Source organism: Musca autumnalis, unplaced genomic scaffold (genome assembly GCF_047663935.1).
Source record: "Musca autumnalis isolate F117 unplaced genomic scaffold, ASM4766393v1 scaffold_5, whole genome shotgun sequence".
Taxonomy (NCBI): domain Eukaryota; kingdom Metazoa; phylum Arthropoda; class Insecta; order Diptera; family Muscidae; genus Musca; species Musca autumnalis.
The window spans coordinates 19,982,998-20,001,157 of record NW_027412088.1 but is presented as its reverse complement, the minus strand read 5'-3'; the positions used below and the strand labels follow the sequence as shown (position 1 = coordinate 20,001,157).

The 18,160-nt window shown below is 35.3% G+C and overlaps 2 protein-coding genes across 7 annotated transcripts in view; one reads left to right on the top strand and one right to left on the bottom strand.

Annotated features, from left to right (window-relative positions):
- The first annotated feature begins 68 nt into the window (after positions 1-68).
- Positions 69-12,027, top strand: LOC141404620 (inhibitor of Bruton tyrosine kinase). Its single transcript, XM_073988094.1, has 8 exons — positions 69-871; positions 931-1,190; positions 1,627-2,212; positions 2,271-2,398; positions 2,457-2,600; positions 2,664-3,271; positions 3,347-3,470; positions 10,053-12,027. Exons 1-8 carry the CDS (start codon positions 704-706, stop codon positions 11,707-11,709), a joined length of 3,675 nt encoding a protein of 1,224 aa, XP_073844195.1. The 5' UTR covers positions 69-703; the 3' UTR covers positions 11,710-12,027.
- The window catches only part of Nox (NADPH oxidase), a 74,701-nt gene continuing 68,371 nt past the window's right edge, over positions 11,831-18,160 (bottom strand). For all 6 annotated transcript variants that reach the window (XM_073988093.1, XM_073988090.1, XM_073988091.1 and 3 more), the window contains one exon: positions 11,831-12,442. In XM_073988093.1, coding sequence (XP_073844194.1) covers positions 12,245-12,442 — 198 coding nt within the window. In that variant the 3' untranslated portion in view covers positions 11,831-12,244. The remainder of the gene's footprint in view (positions 12,443-18,160) is intronic.

The following is an 18,160-nucleotide window of genomic DNA, read 5'->3' as shown; positions in this document are numbered from 1 at the left end:
TCAATACGCTCGGGATGGCGCTGCCGTCTAAATTTCTATAGGGCAAGGTCTCATTACACAAAACATCTGCTCAGCATCAAATCTACTAACAAACTTCAATATGTAGCCCCATTCATTAAGCAGAAAAATGAACATATCAACTACTGTTGCAACAACAAACTGCAATTATAATTTTGATGATAATTAAATTATAGTTATTTCATAAATTGCTTTGAATAAATAAAAAAGTCATGCAAATCATATTTCAGTACAGCATTTTCCGAACCAGACGTGAAAAATTCATGCCAAAGATTAGCGAAAATGCTATTCTAGAGAATTAGTTAAGATGACATGCTAAAGCATTGGTATAGATGCCATGCCAAAGAATTGTTGAAGATGCCATTCCACCGAGTTAATGAAGATGACATACTTAGGATCTGAAAAAGAATTGCATCTTTTGTAAAAAGAATGAGTGAAGATGCTAAAAAATGACATTCCATTTCACTTGCACCCATTCTTGAATAGCATCTTCGGCATCGAACATTTTGCTGGGTAATGTCAATAATCGACCGGCTTTGTCATAATCGATAACCTTTCGATAACGGGCTTGCGATGTAAACAAAAACAGCTGATGTCGTCTTGGCTAAAATATCATTTTTCGCGAAAGAAACAAGGCTCCGTGTGAAAGTCTATAAATAACCGGGATATTTTAAATATTTTGGGCATGTTCAATCCAAAAAATTATGAATATGATTGTACACGCAAGTGTCGTTTGCGGGAGCATGGAAATATTATAACAAATGCCTTGACTAAACGTTCCATGGAGGATGAGAAACTATCTGCATATGTGGCCAAGACATGTTGCAATTTTGTGGACATCGTTGATGATTTGGTAAGGAGAAGGAATAGATTAGAATATCATTTTCTGCTCTAAACTTGTTTCCCTTTTAGGGTAGATCCGCTGTTCACTTATCTGCCTCAGTGGATCGTTATGATATATTAGAATGGCTACTAAATCATGGAGCTATCATTAGTGGTCGAGATTTTGAATCGGGTAGTACACCTTTACATCGGGCAATATTTTATGGTTGTATTGATTGTGCGGTCTTGTTGTTGCGCTATGGAGCCAGCATTGATATTTTAGATGAAGATACACGTTCTCCATTGCAACAAGTTTGTCGAATGTGTGATTTCCCCAAGCAATTTAAAGCGTAAGTTAAATGTGGACTATATTTCTAGAGCAATTTACATATAATGATTTGGGTGGCAATTCCATTACACATGAACGACAGCAAAACTGTCATCTTTAATCAATGATTCAGAGAAACATCGCGATATATGAACCAAAAATTTAACAGAACCGTTTTAAGAAATGTTTCGGCTTAAGTTGAATGTTTGGACTAGATTCGGATTGATCATAAAAAATTTCGAAAAAAATTTGTCGTTTCACTTAATTGTATGATTTTCCCTTTTAGCAATGCAACTTGAGTTGCTATCCATAATCAACCCCTAAACTTATGTGAAAACCAAAGCTTTTTTATGTATCAGAGCAATACATCGGAAGTGTGGACTCTTTCGAGTCCTGTCCAAACATTCAACCTACTCCTTTCGTAATAATTTCCCTCTTTTTATTTCTTTCACTTTCAGATCACCCAATAATGAACTGTTGGTGTGGGGCTCCAATAAAAATTACAATTTAGGTGTTAATAATGATCAGGGTACAGATCACATGCCGCAGATGTTGGATTTCTTTCGAAAGGAGCAAATATCCATACAATCAGTGGCCTTGGGAGCATATCATAGTTTATTTTTGGATAAAAAATCGCATTTATATTCTGTGGGCCATGGCAAGGGTGGACGTTTGGGTATTGGCAATGAAAATACTCTAAGTACACCAAAAAGAGTTAAAATAACTTTAAAAAATGCTGGAGAAGAAATTATATGTATAAGTGTATCACGTAAACATTCATTAGTGCTGACCAATCATTCGTTGGTATTCACGTGTGGCCTTAATGAGGATCAACAATTGGGTGTACGTGATGCTGGTGGAAAATTATTAAACTTTAAAGAAGTTGTATCGCTAAGAGACCAAGGAGCAGAGGGTCTGCAGAAAGTTATTGCAAGAGACTACCACTCATTGGCATATTCGGAGAAATGCATCTACGTTTGGGGTACAAATTTGGGTCAAATGGGCTTTGATGCCAACACCAAGACGGTGCCAGTACCAAAAATGGTAATATATGTTTCATAGTTATGTTATTCTTGTAATTAAAAACTTATTTACTTTTTAGATGAAATTACCTGCCAAAACTTCCATACAATTTGTTGAAGCCAATAATGCTGCCACTGTGGTTGTGACCAAGGATAATAATATTATACTCTTCCACAATTACAAAATGAAAGTAATTAAGGCACCAAAGTAAGTATGATATCCCTCCTTTCTTTACCAATGATGACAACTTTATTATGTATTTTAGCTACGAATCCCTGAAAAGTGTTGCTGTTATTGAAGGCAATAATGCAAAATCGGATAAAGGTAGCGCCAGTGCTCTCAAATTGTTGGTCTTAACCCAAACCAATGTGGTGTTCTTGTGGTATCAATTAACACAAAACTTTTATAGGTAAATTCGAAAAATATTTCTTTGCACAACTAAAGGATTGAAATGATTTTGGTTTCCACACAGATGTTCCTTTTCACAAATCCGCCTAACACAAATCGACAAAATCTTCTACAAAGGCAATCAAGTTTTAATTCTATCCCAAGGGGATGTCTACAAAGGGAAATGTCAACAAGTGCCACTGCCTCAATACTATAACTCAGGTGAATCAACAGGACAATCAAAAGATTTGGGCAACATTTGGTCACGCAGTGATTATCGTTCATCGGAAATGGCTAAAGATTTTATGATACGTATTGATCTACAACATATCATACAACTTGATCGTGCTGTTGATATATTTTGTGATGATGATTTTGCATCGTTTGCATGCCTACAAGAATCCACTGTGAAATATTTCAAAGCACCCACCTTGAATCCTGAAGAATATACTTTCAAGAAACTGTATCATGATGTTTCAGAATATGATGCCATACATGATATTCTGTTTCATGTTGATGGTGAAAAGTTTCCAGCACATAAATTGCTTATACATGCAAGAGCTCCTGGTCTTAAGGAATTAATATCCATGTATGAAGATAAGGATATTTATTTGAATATGGAATTGTTGACATCGAAAATGTTTGAAATCATATTGAAGTTTATCTACTCGAACTATTTGCCCAACGAGCAGGGTAAGTAAGAATCTGTTTGTGTTACATAAGTTCAATAAAATACTGTTAAATATTGTATCTATTCTTTTTATTCAGACCTTGAAGATATTCAAAGCAGTTTACATACCGATGCACCCGCTGAATTGGATGAAGTTTGTGAAATCTTTTTAAATTTTGTGGAACAATTTCATATCACAAACCTGGCAAATTATTTAAAATAGTAAGTATTCATATATGTATACCAGTATTTATGTTTTTTAACTGTAATTTATGGGAAATATTGCATAGTATTTTTTAAAAACAATTGTATTGTAATTGATAGACATATCAATCTTTGGGTTTAGTTAAAAATCTTTAAAAATTCCACGCCTAATGTCCTCATTGGTTTCAGTTAAAAAATCTTTAAAAATTCCACGCCTAATGTCCTCATTGGTTTCAGTTAAAAATCCACGCCTAATGTCCTCATTGGTTTCAGTTAAAAAATCTTTAAAAATTCCACGCCTAATGTCCTCATTGGTTTCAGTTAAAAATCTTTAAAAATCCACGCCTAATGTCCTCATTGGTTTCAGTTAAAAATCTTTAAAAAATCCACGCCTAATGTCCTCCTTTAAAAATCTTTAAAAAACCCACGCCTAATGTCCTCATTGGTTTCAGTTAAAAATCTTTAAAAAATCCACGCCTAATGTCCTCATTGGTTTCAGTTAAAAATCTTTAAAAAATCCACGCCTAATGTCCTCATTGGTTTCAGTTAAAAATCTTTAAAAAATCCACGCCTAATGTCCTCATTGGTTTCAGTTAAAAATCTTTAAAAAATCCACGCCTAATGTCCTCATTGGTTTCAGTTAAAAATCTTTAAAAAATCCACGCCTAATGTCCTCCTTTAAAAATCTTTAAAAAACCCACGCCTAATGTCCTCATTGGTTTCAGTTAAAAATCTTTAAAAAATCCACGCCTAATGTCCTCCTTTAAAAATCTTTAAAAAACCCACGCCTAATGTCCTCATTGGTTTCAGTTAAAAATCTTTAAAAAATCCACGCCTAATGTCCTCATTGGTTTCAGTTAAAAATCTTTAAAAAATCCACGCCTAATGTCCTCATTGGTTTCAGTTAAAAATCTTTAAAAAATCCACGCCTAATGTCCTCCTTTAAAAATCTTTAAAAAATCCACGCCTAATGTCCTCCTTTAAAAATCTTTAAAAAACCCACGCCTAATGTCCTCATTGGTTTCAGTTAAAAATCTTTAAAAAATCCACGCCTAATGTCCTCATTGGTTTCAGTTAAAAATCTTTAAAAAATCCACGCCTAATGTCCTCATTGGTTTCAGTTAAAAATCTTTAAAAAATCCACGCCTAATGTCCTCATTGGTTTCAGTTAAAATCTTTAAAAAATCCACGCCTAATGTCCTCATTGGTTTCAGTTAAAAATCTTTAAAAAATCCACGCCTAATGTCCTCATTGGTTTCAGTTAAAAATCTTTAAAAAATCCACGCCTAATGTCCTCATTGGTTTCAGTTAAAAATCTTTAAAAAATCCACGCCTAATGTCCTCATTGGTTTCAGTTAAAATCTTTAAAAAATCCACGCCTAATGTCCTCATTGGTTTCAGTTAAAAATCTTTAAAAAATCCACGCCTAATGTCCTCATTGGTTTCAGTTAAAAATCTTTAAAAAATCCACGCCTAATGTCCTCATTGGTTTCAGTTAAAAATCTTTAAAAAATCCACGCCTAATGTCCTCATTGGTTTCAGTTAAAAATCTTTAAAAAATCCACGCCTAATGTCCTCATTGGTTTCAGTTAAAAATCTTTAAAAAATCCACGCCTAATGTCCTCATTGGTTTCAGTTAAAAATCTTTAAAAAATCCACGCCTAATGTCCTCATTGGTTTCAGTTAAAAATCTTTAAAAAATCCACGCCTAATGTCCTCATTGGTTTCAGTTAAAAATCTTTAAAAAATCCACGCCTAATGTCCTCATTGGTTTCAGTTAAAAATCTTTAAAAAATCCACGCCTAATGTCCTCACTGGTTTCAGTTAAAAATCTTTAAAAAATCCACGCCTAATGTCCTCATTGGTTTCAGTTAAAAATCTTTAAAAAATCCACGCCTAATGTCCTCATTGGTTTCAGTTAAAAATCTTTAAAAAATCCACGCCTAATGTCCTCATTGGTTTCAGTTAAAAATCTTTAAAAAATCCACGCCTAATGTCCTCATTGGTTTCAGTTAAAAATGTTTAAAAAATCCACGCCTAATGTCCTCATTGGTTTCAGTTAAAAATCTTTAAAAAATCCACGCCTAATGTCCTCATTGGTTTCAGTTAAAAATCTTTAAAACACCACCCCCCACCCCCAATGTGCTCATTGGTTTCAGTTAAAAATGTTTAAAAAATCCACGCCTAATGTCCTCGTTGGTTTCAGTTAAAAATGTTTAAAAAATGCACGCCTAATGTCCTCGTTGGTTTCAGTTAAAAATGTTTAAAAAATGCACGCCTAATGTCCTCGTTGGTTTCAGTTAAAAATGTTTAAAAAATCCACGCCTAATGTCCTCGTTGGTTTCAGTTAAAAATCTTTAAAAAATCCACGCCTAATGTCCTCATTGGTTTCAGTTAAAAATCTTTAAAAAAATCCACGCCTAATGTCCTCATTGGTTTCAGTTAAAATCTTTAAAAAATCCACGCCTAATGTCCTCATTGGTTTCAGTTAAAAATCTTTAAAAAATCCACGCCTAATGTCCTCATTGGTTTCAGTTAAAATCTTTAAAAAATCCACGCCTAATGTCCTCATTGGTTTCAGTTAAAAATCTTTAAAAAATCCACGCCTAATGTCCTCATTGGTTTCAGTTAAAAATCTTTAAAAAATCCACGCCTAATGTCCTCATTGGTTTCAGTTAAAAATCTTTAAAAAATCCACGCCTAATGTCCTCATTGGTTTCAGTTAAAATCTTTAAAAAATCCACGCCTAATGTCCTCATTGGTTTCAGTTAAAAATCTTTAAAAAATCCACGCCTAATGTCCTCATTGGTTTCAGTTAAAATCTTTAAAAAATCCACGCCTAATGTCCTCATTGGTTTCAGTTAAAAATCTTTAAAAAATCTACGCCTAATGTCCTCATTGGTTTCAGTTAAAAATCTTTAAAAAATCCACGCCTAATGTCCTCATTGGTTTCGGTTAAAAATCTTTAAAAAATTTACGCCTAATGTCCTCATTGGTTTCAGTTAAAAATCTTTAAAAAATCCACGCCTAATGTCCTCATTGGTTTCAGTTAAAAATCTTAAAAAAAATCCACGCCTAATGTCCTCATTGGTTTCAGTTAAAAATCTTTAAAAAATCCACGCCTAATGTCCTCATTGGTTTCAGTTAAAAATCTTTAAAAAATCCACGCCTAATGTCCTCATTGGTTTCAGTTAAAAATCTTTAAAAAATCCACGCCTAATGTCCTCATTGGTTTCAGTTAAAAATCTTTAAAAAATTCACGCCTAATGTCCTCATTGGTTTCAGTTAAAAATCTTTAAAACACCACCCCCCACCCCCAATGTGCTCATTGGTTTCAGTTAAAAATGTTTAAAAAATCCACGCCTAATGTCCTCGTTGGTTTCAGTTAAAAATGTTTAAAAAATCCACGCCTAATGTCCTCGTTGGTTTCAGTTAAAAATGTTTAAAAAATTCACGCCTAATGTCCTCGTTGGTTTCAGTTAAAAATGTTTAAAAAATCCACGCCTAATGTCCTCGTTGGTTTCAGTTAAAAATGTTTAAAAAATCCACGCCTAATGTCCTCATTGGTTTCAGTTAAAATCTTTAAAAAATCCACGCCTAATGTCCTCATTGGTTTCAGTTAAAAATCTTTAAAAAATCCACGCCTAATGTCCTCATTGGTTTCAATTAAAATCTTTAAAAAATCCACGCCTAATGTCCTCATTGGTTTCAGTTAAAAATCTTTAAAAAATCCACGCCTAATGTCCTCATTGGTTTCAATTAAAATCTTAAAAAAATCCACGCCTAATGTCCTCATTGGTTTCAGTTAAAAATCTTAAAAAAATCCACGCCTAATGTCCTCATTGGTTTCAGTTAAAATCTTTAAAAAATCCACGCCTAATGTCCTCATTGGTTTCAGTTAAAAATCTTTAAAAAATCCACGCCTAATGTCCTCATTGGTTTCAGTTAAAAATCTTTAAAAAATCCACGCCTAATGTCCTCATTGGTTTCAGTTAAAAATCTTTAAAAAATCCACGCCTAATGTCCTCATTGGTTTCAGTTAAAATCTTTAAAAAATCCACGCCTAATGTCCTCATTGGTTTCAGTTAAAAATCTTTAAAAAATCCACGCCTAATGTCCTCATTGGTTTCAGTTAAAAATCTTTAAAAAATCCACGCCTAATGTCCTCATTGGTTTCAGTTAAAAATCTTTAAAAAATCCACGCCTAATGTCCTCATTGGTTTCAGTTAAAAATCTTTAAAAAATCCACGCCTAATGTCCTCATTGGTTTCAGTTAAAAATCTTTAAAAAATCCACGCCTAATGTCCTCATTTGTTTCAGTTAAAAATCTTTAAAAAATCCACGCCTAATGTCCTCATTGGTTTCAGTTAAAAATCTTTAAAAAATCCACGCCTAATGTCCTCATTGGTTTCAGTTAAAAATCTTTAAAATATCCACGCCTAATGTCCTCATTGGTTTCAGTTAAAAATCTTTAAAAAATCCACGCCTAATGTCCTCATTGGTTTCAGTTAAAAATCTTTAAAAAATCCACGCCTAATGTCCTCATTGGTTTCAGTTAAAAATCTTTAAAAAATCCACGCCTAATGTCCTCATTGGTTTCAGTTAAAAATCTTTAAAAAATCCACGCCTAATGTCCTCATTGGTTTCAGTTAAAAATCTTTAAAAAATCCACGCCTAATGTCCTCATTGGTTTCAGTTAAAAATCTTTAAAAAATTCACGCCTAATGTCCTCATTGGTTTCAGTTAAAAATCTTTAAAAAATCCACGCCTAATGTCCTCATTGGTTTCAGTTAAAAATCTTTAAAAAATCCACGCCTAATGTCCTCATTGGTTTCAGTTAAAAATCTTTAAAAAATCCACGCCTAATGTCCTCATTGGTTTCAGTTAAAAATCTTTAAAAAATTCACGCCTAATGTCCTCATTGGTTTCAGTTAAAAATCTTTAAAAAATCCACGCCTAATGTCCTCATTGGTTTCAGTTAAAAATCTTTAAAAAATCCACGTCTAATGTCCTCATTGTTTTCAGTTAAAAATGTTTAAAAAATCCACGCCTAATGTCCTCATTGGTTTCAGTTAAAAATATTTCAAAAATCCACGCCTAATGTCCTCATTGGTTTTAGTTGAAAATCTTTAGAAAAATCCAAGCCTAATGTCCTCATTGGTTTCAGTTAAAAATCTTTAAAAAATCCATGCCTAATGTCCTCATTTGTCAGTTAAAAAAATCCACACCTAATGTCCTCATTGGTTTCAGTTAAAAATCTTTAAAAAATCCACGCCTAATGTCCTCATTGGTTTCAGTTAAAAATCTTTAAAAAATCCACTCCTAATGTCCTCATTGGTTTCAGTTAAAAATCTTTAAAAAATCCACGCCTAATGTCCTCATTGGTTTCAGTTAAAAATCTTTCAAAAATCCACGCCTAATGTCCTCATTGGTTTTAGTTGAAAATCTTTAAAAAATCCAAGCCTCATTTGTCAGTTAAAAAAAATCCACACCTAATGTCCTCATTGGTTTCAGTTAAAAATCTTTAAAAAATCCACGCCTATTACCCTCTTTGGTTTTAGTTAAGAATCTTTAAAAAATCCACGCCTATTACCCTCTTTGGTTTTAGTTAAGAATCTTTAAAAAATCCACGCCTATTACCCTCTTTGGTTTTAGTTAAGAATCTTTAAAAAATCCACGCCTATTACCCTCTTTGGTTTTAGTTAAGAATCTTTAAAAAATCCACGCCTATTACCCTCTTTGGTTTTAGTTAAAAATCTTTAAAAAATCCACGCCTAATGTCCTCATTTGTCAGTTAAAAAAATCCACACCTAATGTCCTCATTGGTTTCAGTTAAAAATCTTTAAAAAATCCACGCCTAATGTCCTCATTGGTTTCAGTTAAAAATATTTCAAAAATCCACGCCTAATGTCCTCATTGGTTTCAGTTAAAAATCTTTAAAAAATCCACGCCTAATGTCCTCATTGGTTTCAGTTAAAAATCTTTAAAAAATCCACGCCTAATGTCCCCATTGGTTTCAGTTAAAAATCTTTAAAAAATCCGCGCCTAATGTCCTCATTGGTTTCAGTTAAAAATCTTTAAAAAATCCACGCCCAATGTCTTAATTGGTTTAAAAAAATCTTTAAAAAAAATCCAAGACTATTTCATTTAAAAATCTTTAAAAAATCCACGCCCAATGTCTTAATTGGTTTCAGTTAAAAATCTTAAAAAAAAAAAATCCAAGACTATTTCATTTAAAAATCTTTAAAAAATCCAAGCCTAATGTCCTCTTTGGTTTTAGTTAAAAAACTTTAAAAAATCTACGCCTAATGTCCTCATTGGTTTCAGTTAAAAATCTTTAAAAGAAACCACGCCTATTGTCCTCTTTGGGTTTAGTTAAAAATCTTTAAAAGAAACCACGCCTATTGTCCTCTTTGGGTTTAGTTAAAAATCTTTAAATAAAACCACGCCTACTGTCCTCTTTGGGTTTAGTTAAAAATCTTTAAAAGAAACCACGCCTATTGCCATCTTTGGGTTTAGTTAAAAATCTTAAAAAAAACCACGCCTATTGTCCTCTTTAACCTAACCTAACAAATTAATTTGTATTATATTTTCTTCCAGTTATTTACAACAAAGTCCATTCTATTTACCTCACACAGTGGACAAGTCCAAATATCGCTTTAATCGCCTACGATCAACTGACTTCCCCAACCTCTATGACATACGGATTATATGTGAAAGTAACGTAGAATTACCGGCCCACAAGTGTGTTCTAGTGGCACGTTTGGAATATTTTGAAATGATGTTTACCCACACCTGGGCTGAACAGAGCACAATTAATTTAACTACCGTTCCCTATGAATATATGCAGGCCATTGTGGAGTTCCTCTATAGTCAAGACGTCGAACATTTTCGCCGGCAACAATATCGTGAAACTTTCCTCTACAACATGATTGTCTTCTGTGATCAATTCTTTATTGAGCGACTACGTAAGGTTTGTGAAATTTTGTTATTGGATAAAATTTCCATTCGGAAATGTGGTGATATGTTGGAATTTGCCACAATGTATAATTGTGAAGTTCTGAAAAAGGGTTGTTTGGATTTCATATGCCAGAACTTGGCAAGAGTTTTGCTGCAAAAGAGTCTGTACAATTGTGAGCCGGAGGCTATAAAATGCATTAATGCCCATTATAGGCAAATGTTTAAAAACGTCTTTGATTATCGCATGATTACACCCAGTTCCGAGGCTGTGGATGATGAATGTCTTTTGAGTTGTGTGGAAGATTTCCAGGTGGATTTGAGTTATCGCATGGATGAAGAAGAGCAATCCGAATATAGGGCTATGAATAAATCCAAGGCCAAGGAACACAAGACGAAACAGACAAGTACGAGGCAATATGAGCGAGAGGCCATAACCTCAATGATGGAAACATTGAATATGTCAGAAAATAAGGAAAAGCAGAAAGGTAATGAAAAGTCGGCGGTAATAAAAGAAGCTGAAACTGCGGCAAATAAACTGCAATTGGAGGCTAAATCGTGGATGAAAGTGGTGGATAAAAAGGAGCAAAAGAAAAAAGTAACCCCCACCGTTGAGGCAGCAATAAAAACGAATGAAATAATGAAACAAGAAATCACATCACCTTCCAGTAGTACTAATTCGTCTGCATTTACTAGTCTTAATAACAAATCTCTAGACGTAACAGCAACAAAGGATATTTCTCCGGAAAAAGACTTAACCTCAAAGGTATTGTACAATATAAATCTTGCCGAATTAACAACCTCGCCGAGAGAAAAATTATCACAAAAACAACGTAAAAGGTTGACATCGGAAAACTCAAATGCTGCCACATCGTGGAGAGCACCAGTTGTTGTAAATGAAAGCAAATCTATGCCGGTACCTCAAAATGCCTGGGGCACGATACCAATGGCCCAATCACCACCTTCTATGAATGGTATTGATTTTGATGTACCCACGGGTAGTTCCTATGATCCCACTTCATTTGCCAATATGATGAAAACGAATAGTAAAACAGCCACTTCACCTCCCGCTGCAGCAGCACCCAATAGTTTTACACAAATTTTGGCTGAAGAAAAACGCCAAAAGGAGTACTATGAACGGGTGCGCAACAAATCCTTGGCTTTGACACAAATCGAGGAACAGGCCATTGCTGAACTTAAAGAATTTTATAATGTTGACAATGTGGTGGATGAAATAATAACCATTGAAAGGAAACCACAACCCACCACCATTAATTTTGCCATATGGCAAAGGAATTAAAAGAGATGACACAAAAGGTAACTACACTTTCCAGCTGTTCTGGACCATTTTATACATTACACACAATGTATTGACATTTTTTGGAGGCATTATATCAAAAAAAAAAAAACTTTATGCTAAGTTTCGTTTTTAGTACTAACGATGTTTTTTGCGTTTTTTTTTATTAATTCGTAATATAAGTTAACAAACAAAACAAAATGTTTCAACAAAATTATTATGTATATACAATACTATGTATACAAATATTTAATTTAAATACATTTACAAAAAAAAAGATACAAGAAAGAAATAAATTATTATGCAAAAACAAAAGAAAAACACATGATAATGGGTATAGTAATTTACACACTTAAATATTTAGGATAAGATTTTGAATATTTTTTACAGTTTTTACGACCCTTTTACCTTTGTTTTATGCCAAAATTATGTTACTTATTTATAAAGTTTAAAAAAAGAGATTAATTCTATTATAAAATGGGAGGGAGATGGGGAGAGCAGAGTATCATCTTAAGTGTTATACGAGAAAATTGTCGAATTAAAAACACTCTTTGCGGAATGCAAAACCATATTGATCGCATTTGATACGCAATGTTTTGGCCAGCTGTGGTGGTCCACAATAGAATACTGTAACTTTGCCCTTCTTTTGGGCCTGCAATTGTTTGAAGACCTTATCCCAATTTGGTCGCCCTGCATTGGTGCGTGTCTTCAGGCCGGTAATAAGATCACGTTTACCCTAAAATGAAATAAAAAGAAAAAAAAAACATAAACAATTATTAATTGGCAATAGTAAAGAAGTAAAAACAGTAGTACAAGAAATTGAAAAAAAATTGCGAGAACAATATTTTTATATTAGTATTTGTGTACTGTATATTATTTTCTTTGCCCTTTCTATTTATTTTTTGCAAAATTATGGAAAAGTTCAAAATAGTTTGTTTTATTTTTCTTTTCAGTTTGCATGTTTAACTTCATTCATTCATTATTGATACCAAAAATATCCAATTCAATATTCATACAATCTTCTATCAACATTAGCAAATATATCTATAACATTGCCATGCCAAAGGTAAGTTTAAAATCAGTTTACACGTCTTCATTTCTCCATATATTTTCATTTAATAGTTTCAAATGGGTTTTAATTTCTAAAACTTATTTTATAGCCTATGTATTATGGCTACCGAAAGTCGATCAGAAATGTGCCATATTGCAGTTTTGGGGCTCTTTCTGAATTATTTAGAATTTTTACAGAAAGTAGTTGTTGTGGTTTTGGTTACAATGATATACTTTTTTTCGTGGACAAGTCTATACATCCTGACATAATAGCCCTAAAGCTTAAAAAACTTCTGCTGCGAGCAACACAAATAAATCGCTGATATTCCTTGTTGGCCCTTCTACAACGGTAGCATTTTCAATCACCGGAGGCCAATACCTCGCGAGCTTTGGGGCAAGACAAAAGGTCTGTAAAGTTCAGTCCAAGTTTTACTGCAGGTTGTTATTGTAGTAACGCAAATAGGTACATTGGTGTATCGTTTTTAGTTATCTGAGTGGATTGCTAAATAATTTTTTCAAGCACCCGGCGGCCCTTAGGTTTCGATTTGTAAAGAATATTTGTTCAAGCACACAGAGGGTGACGTAGGGGATGGAAGATACCAAGGAACGGTCCTGACCGGTTTTAACATGGCAAAGCCCAGGATTTATCTTGGTCCCTCTTTCATCTCATCTCAAGAAAAAGAGAGAAATGGAAAAGCGGGATTGTGAAAAAATCGAGAATGAAGTCCGAAAATTCTACCAAAGAGTGAAACATCAAACAGATGGCTTTGGTACAGGCACATCCTCCTGTAGAGACCAGCAAGGTAATCTGGTAACAGATACAGATAGCGTGCTCAGGATATGGAAGGAACATTTTTCCAATCTGCTGGTATCCAATAGTAGCGAAGAAGACGAAGATACCACAGTCCCAATCCCAGATTCAATACCATCGAATGTACACCGCCCAGCCAAGATGAGGTAAAGACAGCAATAAACCGGCTGAAGAATAATAAGGCAGGTACAGGAGCCAGAATGAAGTCCGAAAATTCTACCAAAGAGTGAAACATCAAACAGATGGCTTTGGTACAGGCACATCCTCCTGTAGAGACCAGCAAGGTAATCTGGTAACAGATACAGATAGCGTGCTCAGGATATGGAAGGAACATTTTTCCAATCTGCTGGTATCCAATAGTAGCGAAGAAGACGAAGATACCACAGTCCCAATCCCAGATTCAATACCATCGAATGTACACCGCCCAGCCAAGATGAGGTAAAGACAGCAATAAACCGGCTGAAGAATAATAAGGCAGCAGGAGCTGATGACCTACCAGCCGAGCTGTTTAAAACCGGAGGCGACGCCCTGATAAGGTGTATTCATCATCAGTTAGCCATATGGCAGGAAGAACGAGTACCCGACGATTGGAACCTGAGTATCCTGTGCCCCGTCCACAAGAAAGGAGATAAGACTGTATGCTCTAACTATAGGGGCATAAGTCTTTTCCCTATTGCCTACAAGATAGTGTCAAGGATATTGTGCGAACGACTAAAGCCCATGGTCAATGAAATAATTGGACCATACCAATGTGGCTTTAGACCTGGCAAGTCCACCATTGACCAGATATTTACACTGCGGCAAATCCTTGAGAAGACCCAAGAGATGCAGATCGACACCTACCACCTTTTTGTCGATTATAAAGCAGCATTCGACAGTCCCCTCCGATCAAAGGTATGTCCATGCAATGTCGCAAAGCCCATCCGGCTTTGTAAGATGAAGGTCGAAGGAATATCTGCGAAAGTGGGTCTGGCGGTAAACGGCGAAAAGACCAAATTGATGGTGTCGACGTCCAATGCGTCCATAGACCAACGGTGGAAGTTGGTACCTATAATTTTGAGGTAGTTAAAGACTTTGTCTACCTCGGCACTGCCATAAACACAACAAACGACATCAGTTGTGAAATAAAAAGAAGAATTGTATTGGCCAACAGATGCTACTTTGTCTTAAGTAAGCAATTTAAAAACAAAGCCACATCTCGTCAAACAATAATAACACTATACAAAACACTGATACTACCCGTGCTGATGTATGGCTCCGAAGCCTGGGTACTTGCGCAAGAAGACATGGCAGTGCTTGGTGTGTTTGAGAGAAAAATTCTTCGAAAGATCTACGGACCAATCTGCGTTGACGGTGAATATCGACGTCGCATGAACCACGAGCTGTATCTGCTATACAACGACATCAGTATTGTTAAACGTATCGAGATGCAACGATTGCGTTGGCTAGGCCGTAACATAAGAATAAGCGATGATGAACCCGCTAAGAAGGCGTATAAATACGGACCGCTTGGCGGTGCACGCAGAATTGGCAGGCCAAGGAATAGATGGCGCATACAAGTGGTAATGGGCCAGCTAAGTAAGTAAGTAAGTTTTCAAGCACCCAGAGACTCTTAGGCGTGGATTTTTAAAGAATATTTTTTCAAGCACCCAGAGACTCTTAGGCGTGGATTTTTAAAGAATATTTTTTCAAGCACCCAGAGACTCTTAGGCGTGGATTTTTAAAGAATATTTTTTCAAGCACCCAGAGCCCCTTAGGCGTGGATTTTTAAAGAATATTTTTTCAAACACCCAGAGCCCCTTAGGCGTGGATTTTTAAAGAATATTTTTTCAAACACCCAGAGCCCCTTAGGCGTGGATTTTTAAAGAATATTTTTTCAAACACCCAGAGCCCCTTAGGCGTGGATTTTTAAAGAATATTTTTTCAAACACCCAGAGCCCCTTAGGCGTGGATTTTTAAAGAATATTTTTTCAAACACCCAGAGCCCCTTAGGCGTGGATTTTTAAAGAATATTTTTTCAAACACCCAGAGCCCCTTAGGCGTGGATTTTTAAAGAATATTTTTTCAAACACCCAGAGCCCCTTAGGCGTGGATTTTTAAAGAATATTTTTTCAAACACCCAGAGCCCCTTAGGCGTGGATTTTTAAAGAATATTTTTTCAAACACCCAGAGCCCCTTAGGCGTGGATTTTTAAAGAATATTTTTTCAAACACCCAGAGCCCCTTAGGCGTGGATTTTTAAAGAATATTTTTTCAAACACCCAGAGCCCCTTAGGCGTGGATTTTTAAAGAATATTTTTTCAAACACCCAGAGCCCCTTAGGCGTGGATTTTTAAAGAATATTTTTTCAAACACCCAGAGCCCCTTAGGCGTGGATTTTTAAAGAATATTTTTTCAAACACCCAGAGCCCCTTAGGCGTGGATTTTTAAAGAATATTTTTTCAAACACCCAGAGCCCCTTAGGCGTGGATTTTTAAAGAATATTTTTTCAAACACCCAGAGCCCCTTAGGCGTGGATTTTTAAAGAATATTTTTTCAAACACCCAGAGCCCCTTAGGCGTGGATTTTTAAAGAATATTTTTTCAAACACCCAGAGCCCCTTAGGCGTGGATTTTTAAAGAATATTTTTTCAAACACCCAGAGCCCCTTAGGCGTGGATTTTTAAAGAATATTTTTTCAAACACCCAGAGCCCCTTAGGCGTGGATTTTTAAAGAATATTTTTTCAAACACCCAGAGCCCCTTAGGCGTGGATTTTTAAAGAATATTTTTTCAAACACCCAGAGCCCCTTAGGCGTGGATTTTTAAAGAATATTTTTTCAAACACCCAGAGCCCCTTAGGCGTGGATTTTTAAAGAATATTTTTTCAAACACCCAGAGCCCCTTAGGCGTGGATTTTTAAAGAATATTTTTTCAAACACCCAGAGCCCCTTAGGCGTGGATTTTTAAAGAATATTTTTTCAAACACCCAGAGCCCCTTAGGCGTGGATTTTTAAAGAATATTTTTTCAAACACCCAGAGCCCCTTAGGCTTGGATTTTTAAAGAATATTTTTTCAAACACCCAGAGCCCCTTAGGCTTGGATTTTTAAAGAATATTTTTTCAAACACCCAGAGCCCCTTAGGCGTGGATTTTTAAAGAATATTTTTTCAAACACCCAGAGCCCCTTAGGCTTGGATTTTTAAAGAATATTTTTTCAAACACCCAGAGCCCCTTAGGCTTGGATTTTTAAAGAATATTTTTTCAAACACCCAGAGCCCCTTAGGCGTGGATTTTTAAAGAATATTTTTTCAAGCACCCATAGGTATCTTGGCGTGGATTTTTAAAGAATATTTTCTCAAGCACCCATAGGTATCTTGGCGTGGATTTTTAAAGAATAGTTTTTTAGCACCCATAGGCCCTTTGGCGTGGATTTTTAAAGAATATTTGTTCAAGCACCCAGAGGTTCTTATGCGTGGATTTTTAAAGAATATTTGTTCAAGCACCCAGAGGTTCTTATGCGTGGATTTTTAAAGAATATTTGTTCAAGCACCCAGAGGTTCTTATGCGTGGATTTTTAAAGAATATTTGTTCAAGCACCCAGAGGTTCTTATGCGTGGATTTTTAAAGAATATTTGTTCAAGCACCCAGAGGTTCTTATGCGTGGATTTTTAAAGAATATTTGTTCAAGCACCCAGAGGTTCTTATGCGTGGATTTTTAAAGAATATTTGTTCAAGCACCCAGAGGTTCTTATGCGTGGATTTTTAAAGAATATTTGTTCAAGCACCCAGAGGTTCTTATGCGTGGATTTTTAAAGAATATTTGTTCAAGCACCCAGAGGTTCTTATGCGTGGATTTTTAAAGAATATTTGTTCAAGCACCCAGAGGTTCTTATGCGTGGATTTTTAAAGAATATTTGTTCAAGCACTCAGAGGCTCTTAGGTGTGGATTTTTAAAGAATATTTTTTCAACCCACGAAATGTATTGAAGTAAAATGGAAAAATTATTTTCAATTCAATTTTAGACGCAAAGAAAATTCAATACCAAATTTCAGCCATTTTGGTGGAATATTGAAGCCACAATATTAAAAATACCGAAAATCGGGAGGTACCTTTCCATTGGGGCTATATGAAGGCGTGGACCTATACCGACAAATTTTGAGTATCCCAAACCAAGTCTAAATACCAAATTTCAGCCATTTCGGAGGAAAGTTGAGAACACCAAACTTCAGCCATTTCGGTGCAATATTGAGGCCACAACGTTCAAAATACCGAAAATTCAAAATACCGTTCTCTAAGGGTTATATGAAGGCATGGACCGATACCGACAAAATTCTAGGGGGAAAGTTGTATACCCCCAACGTAGACTAAGTACCAAATTTCAGCCATATCGGTGTGATAATGAAGCTAAAACCTTCAAAATACCGAAAATCGGGAGGTACCGTTCTATGGGGGCTATATGAAAGCTTGGACGGATACCGACAAAATTCTGGGGGAAAGTTTTATACCCTTAAAGAAGACTAAGTGCAAAATTTCAGCCATATCGGTGTGATAATGAAGCTAAAACCTTCAAAATACCGAAAATCGGGAGGTACCGTTCTATGGGGGCTATATGAAG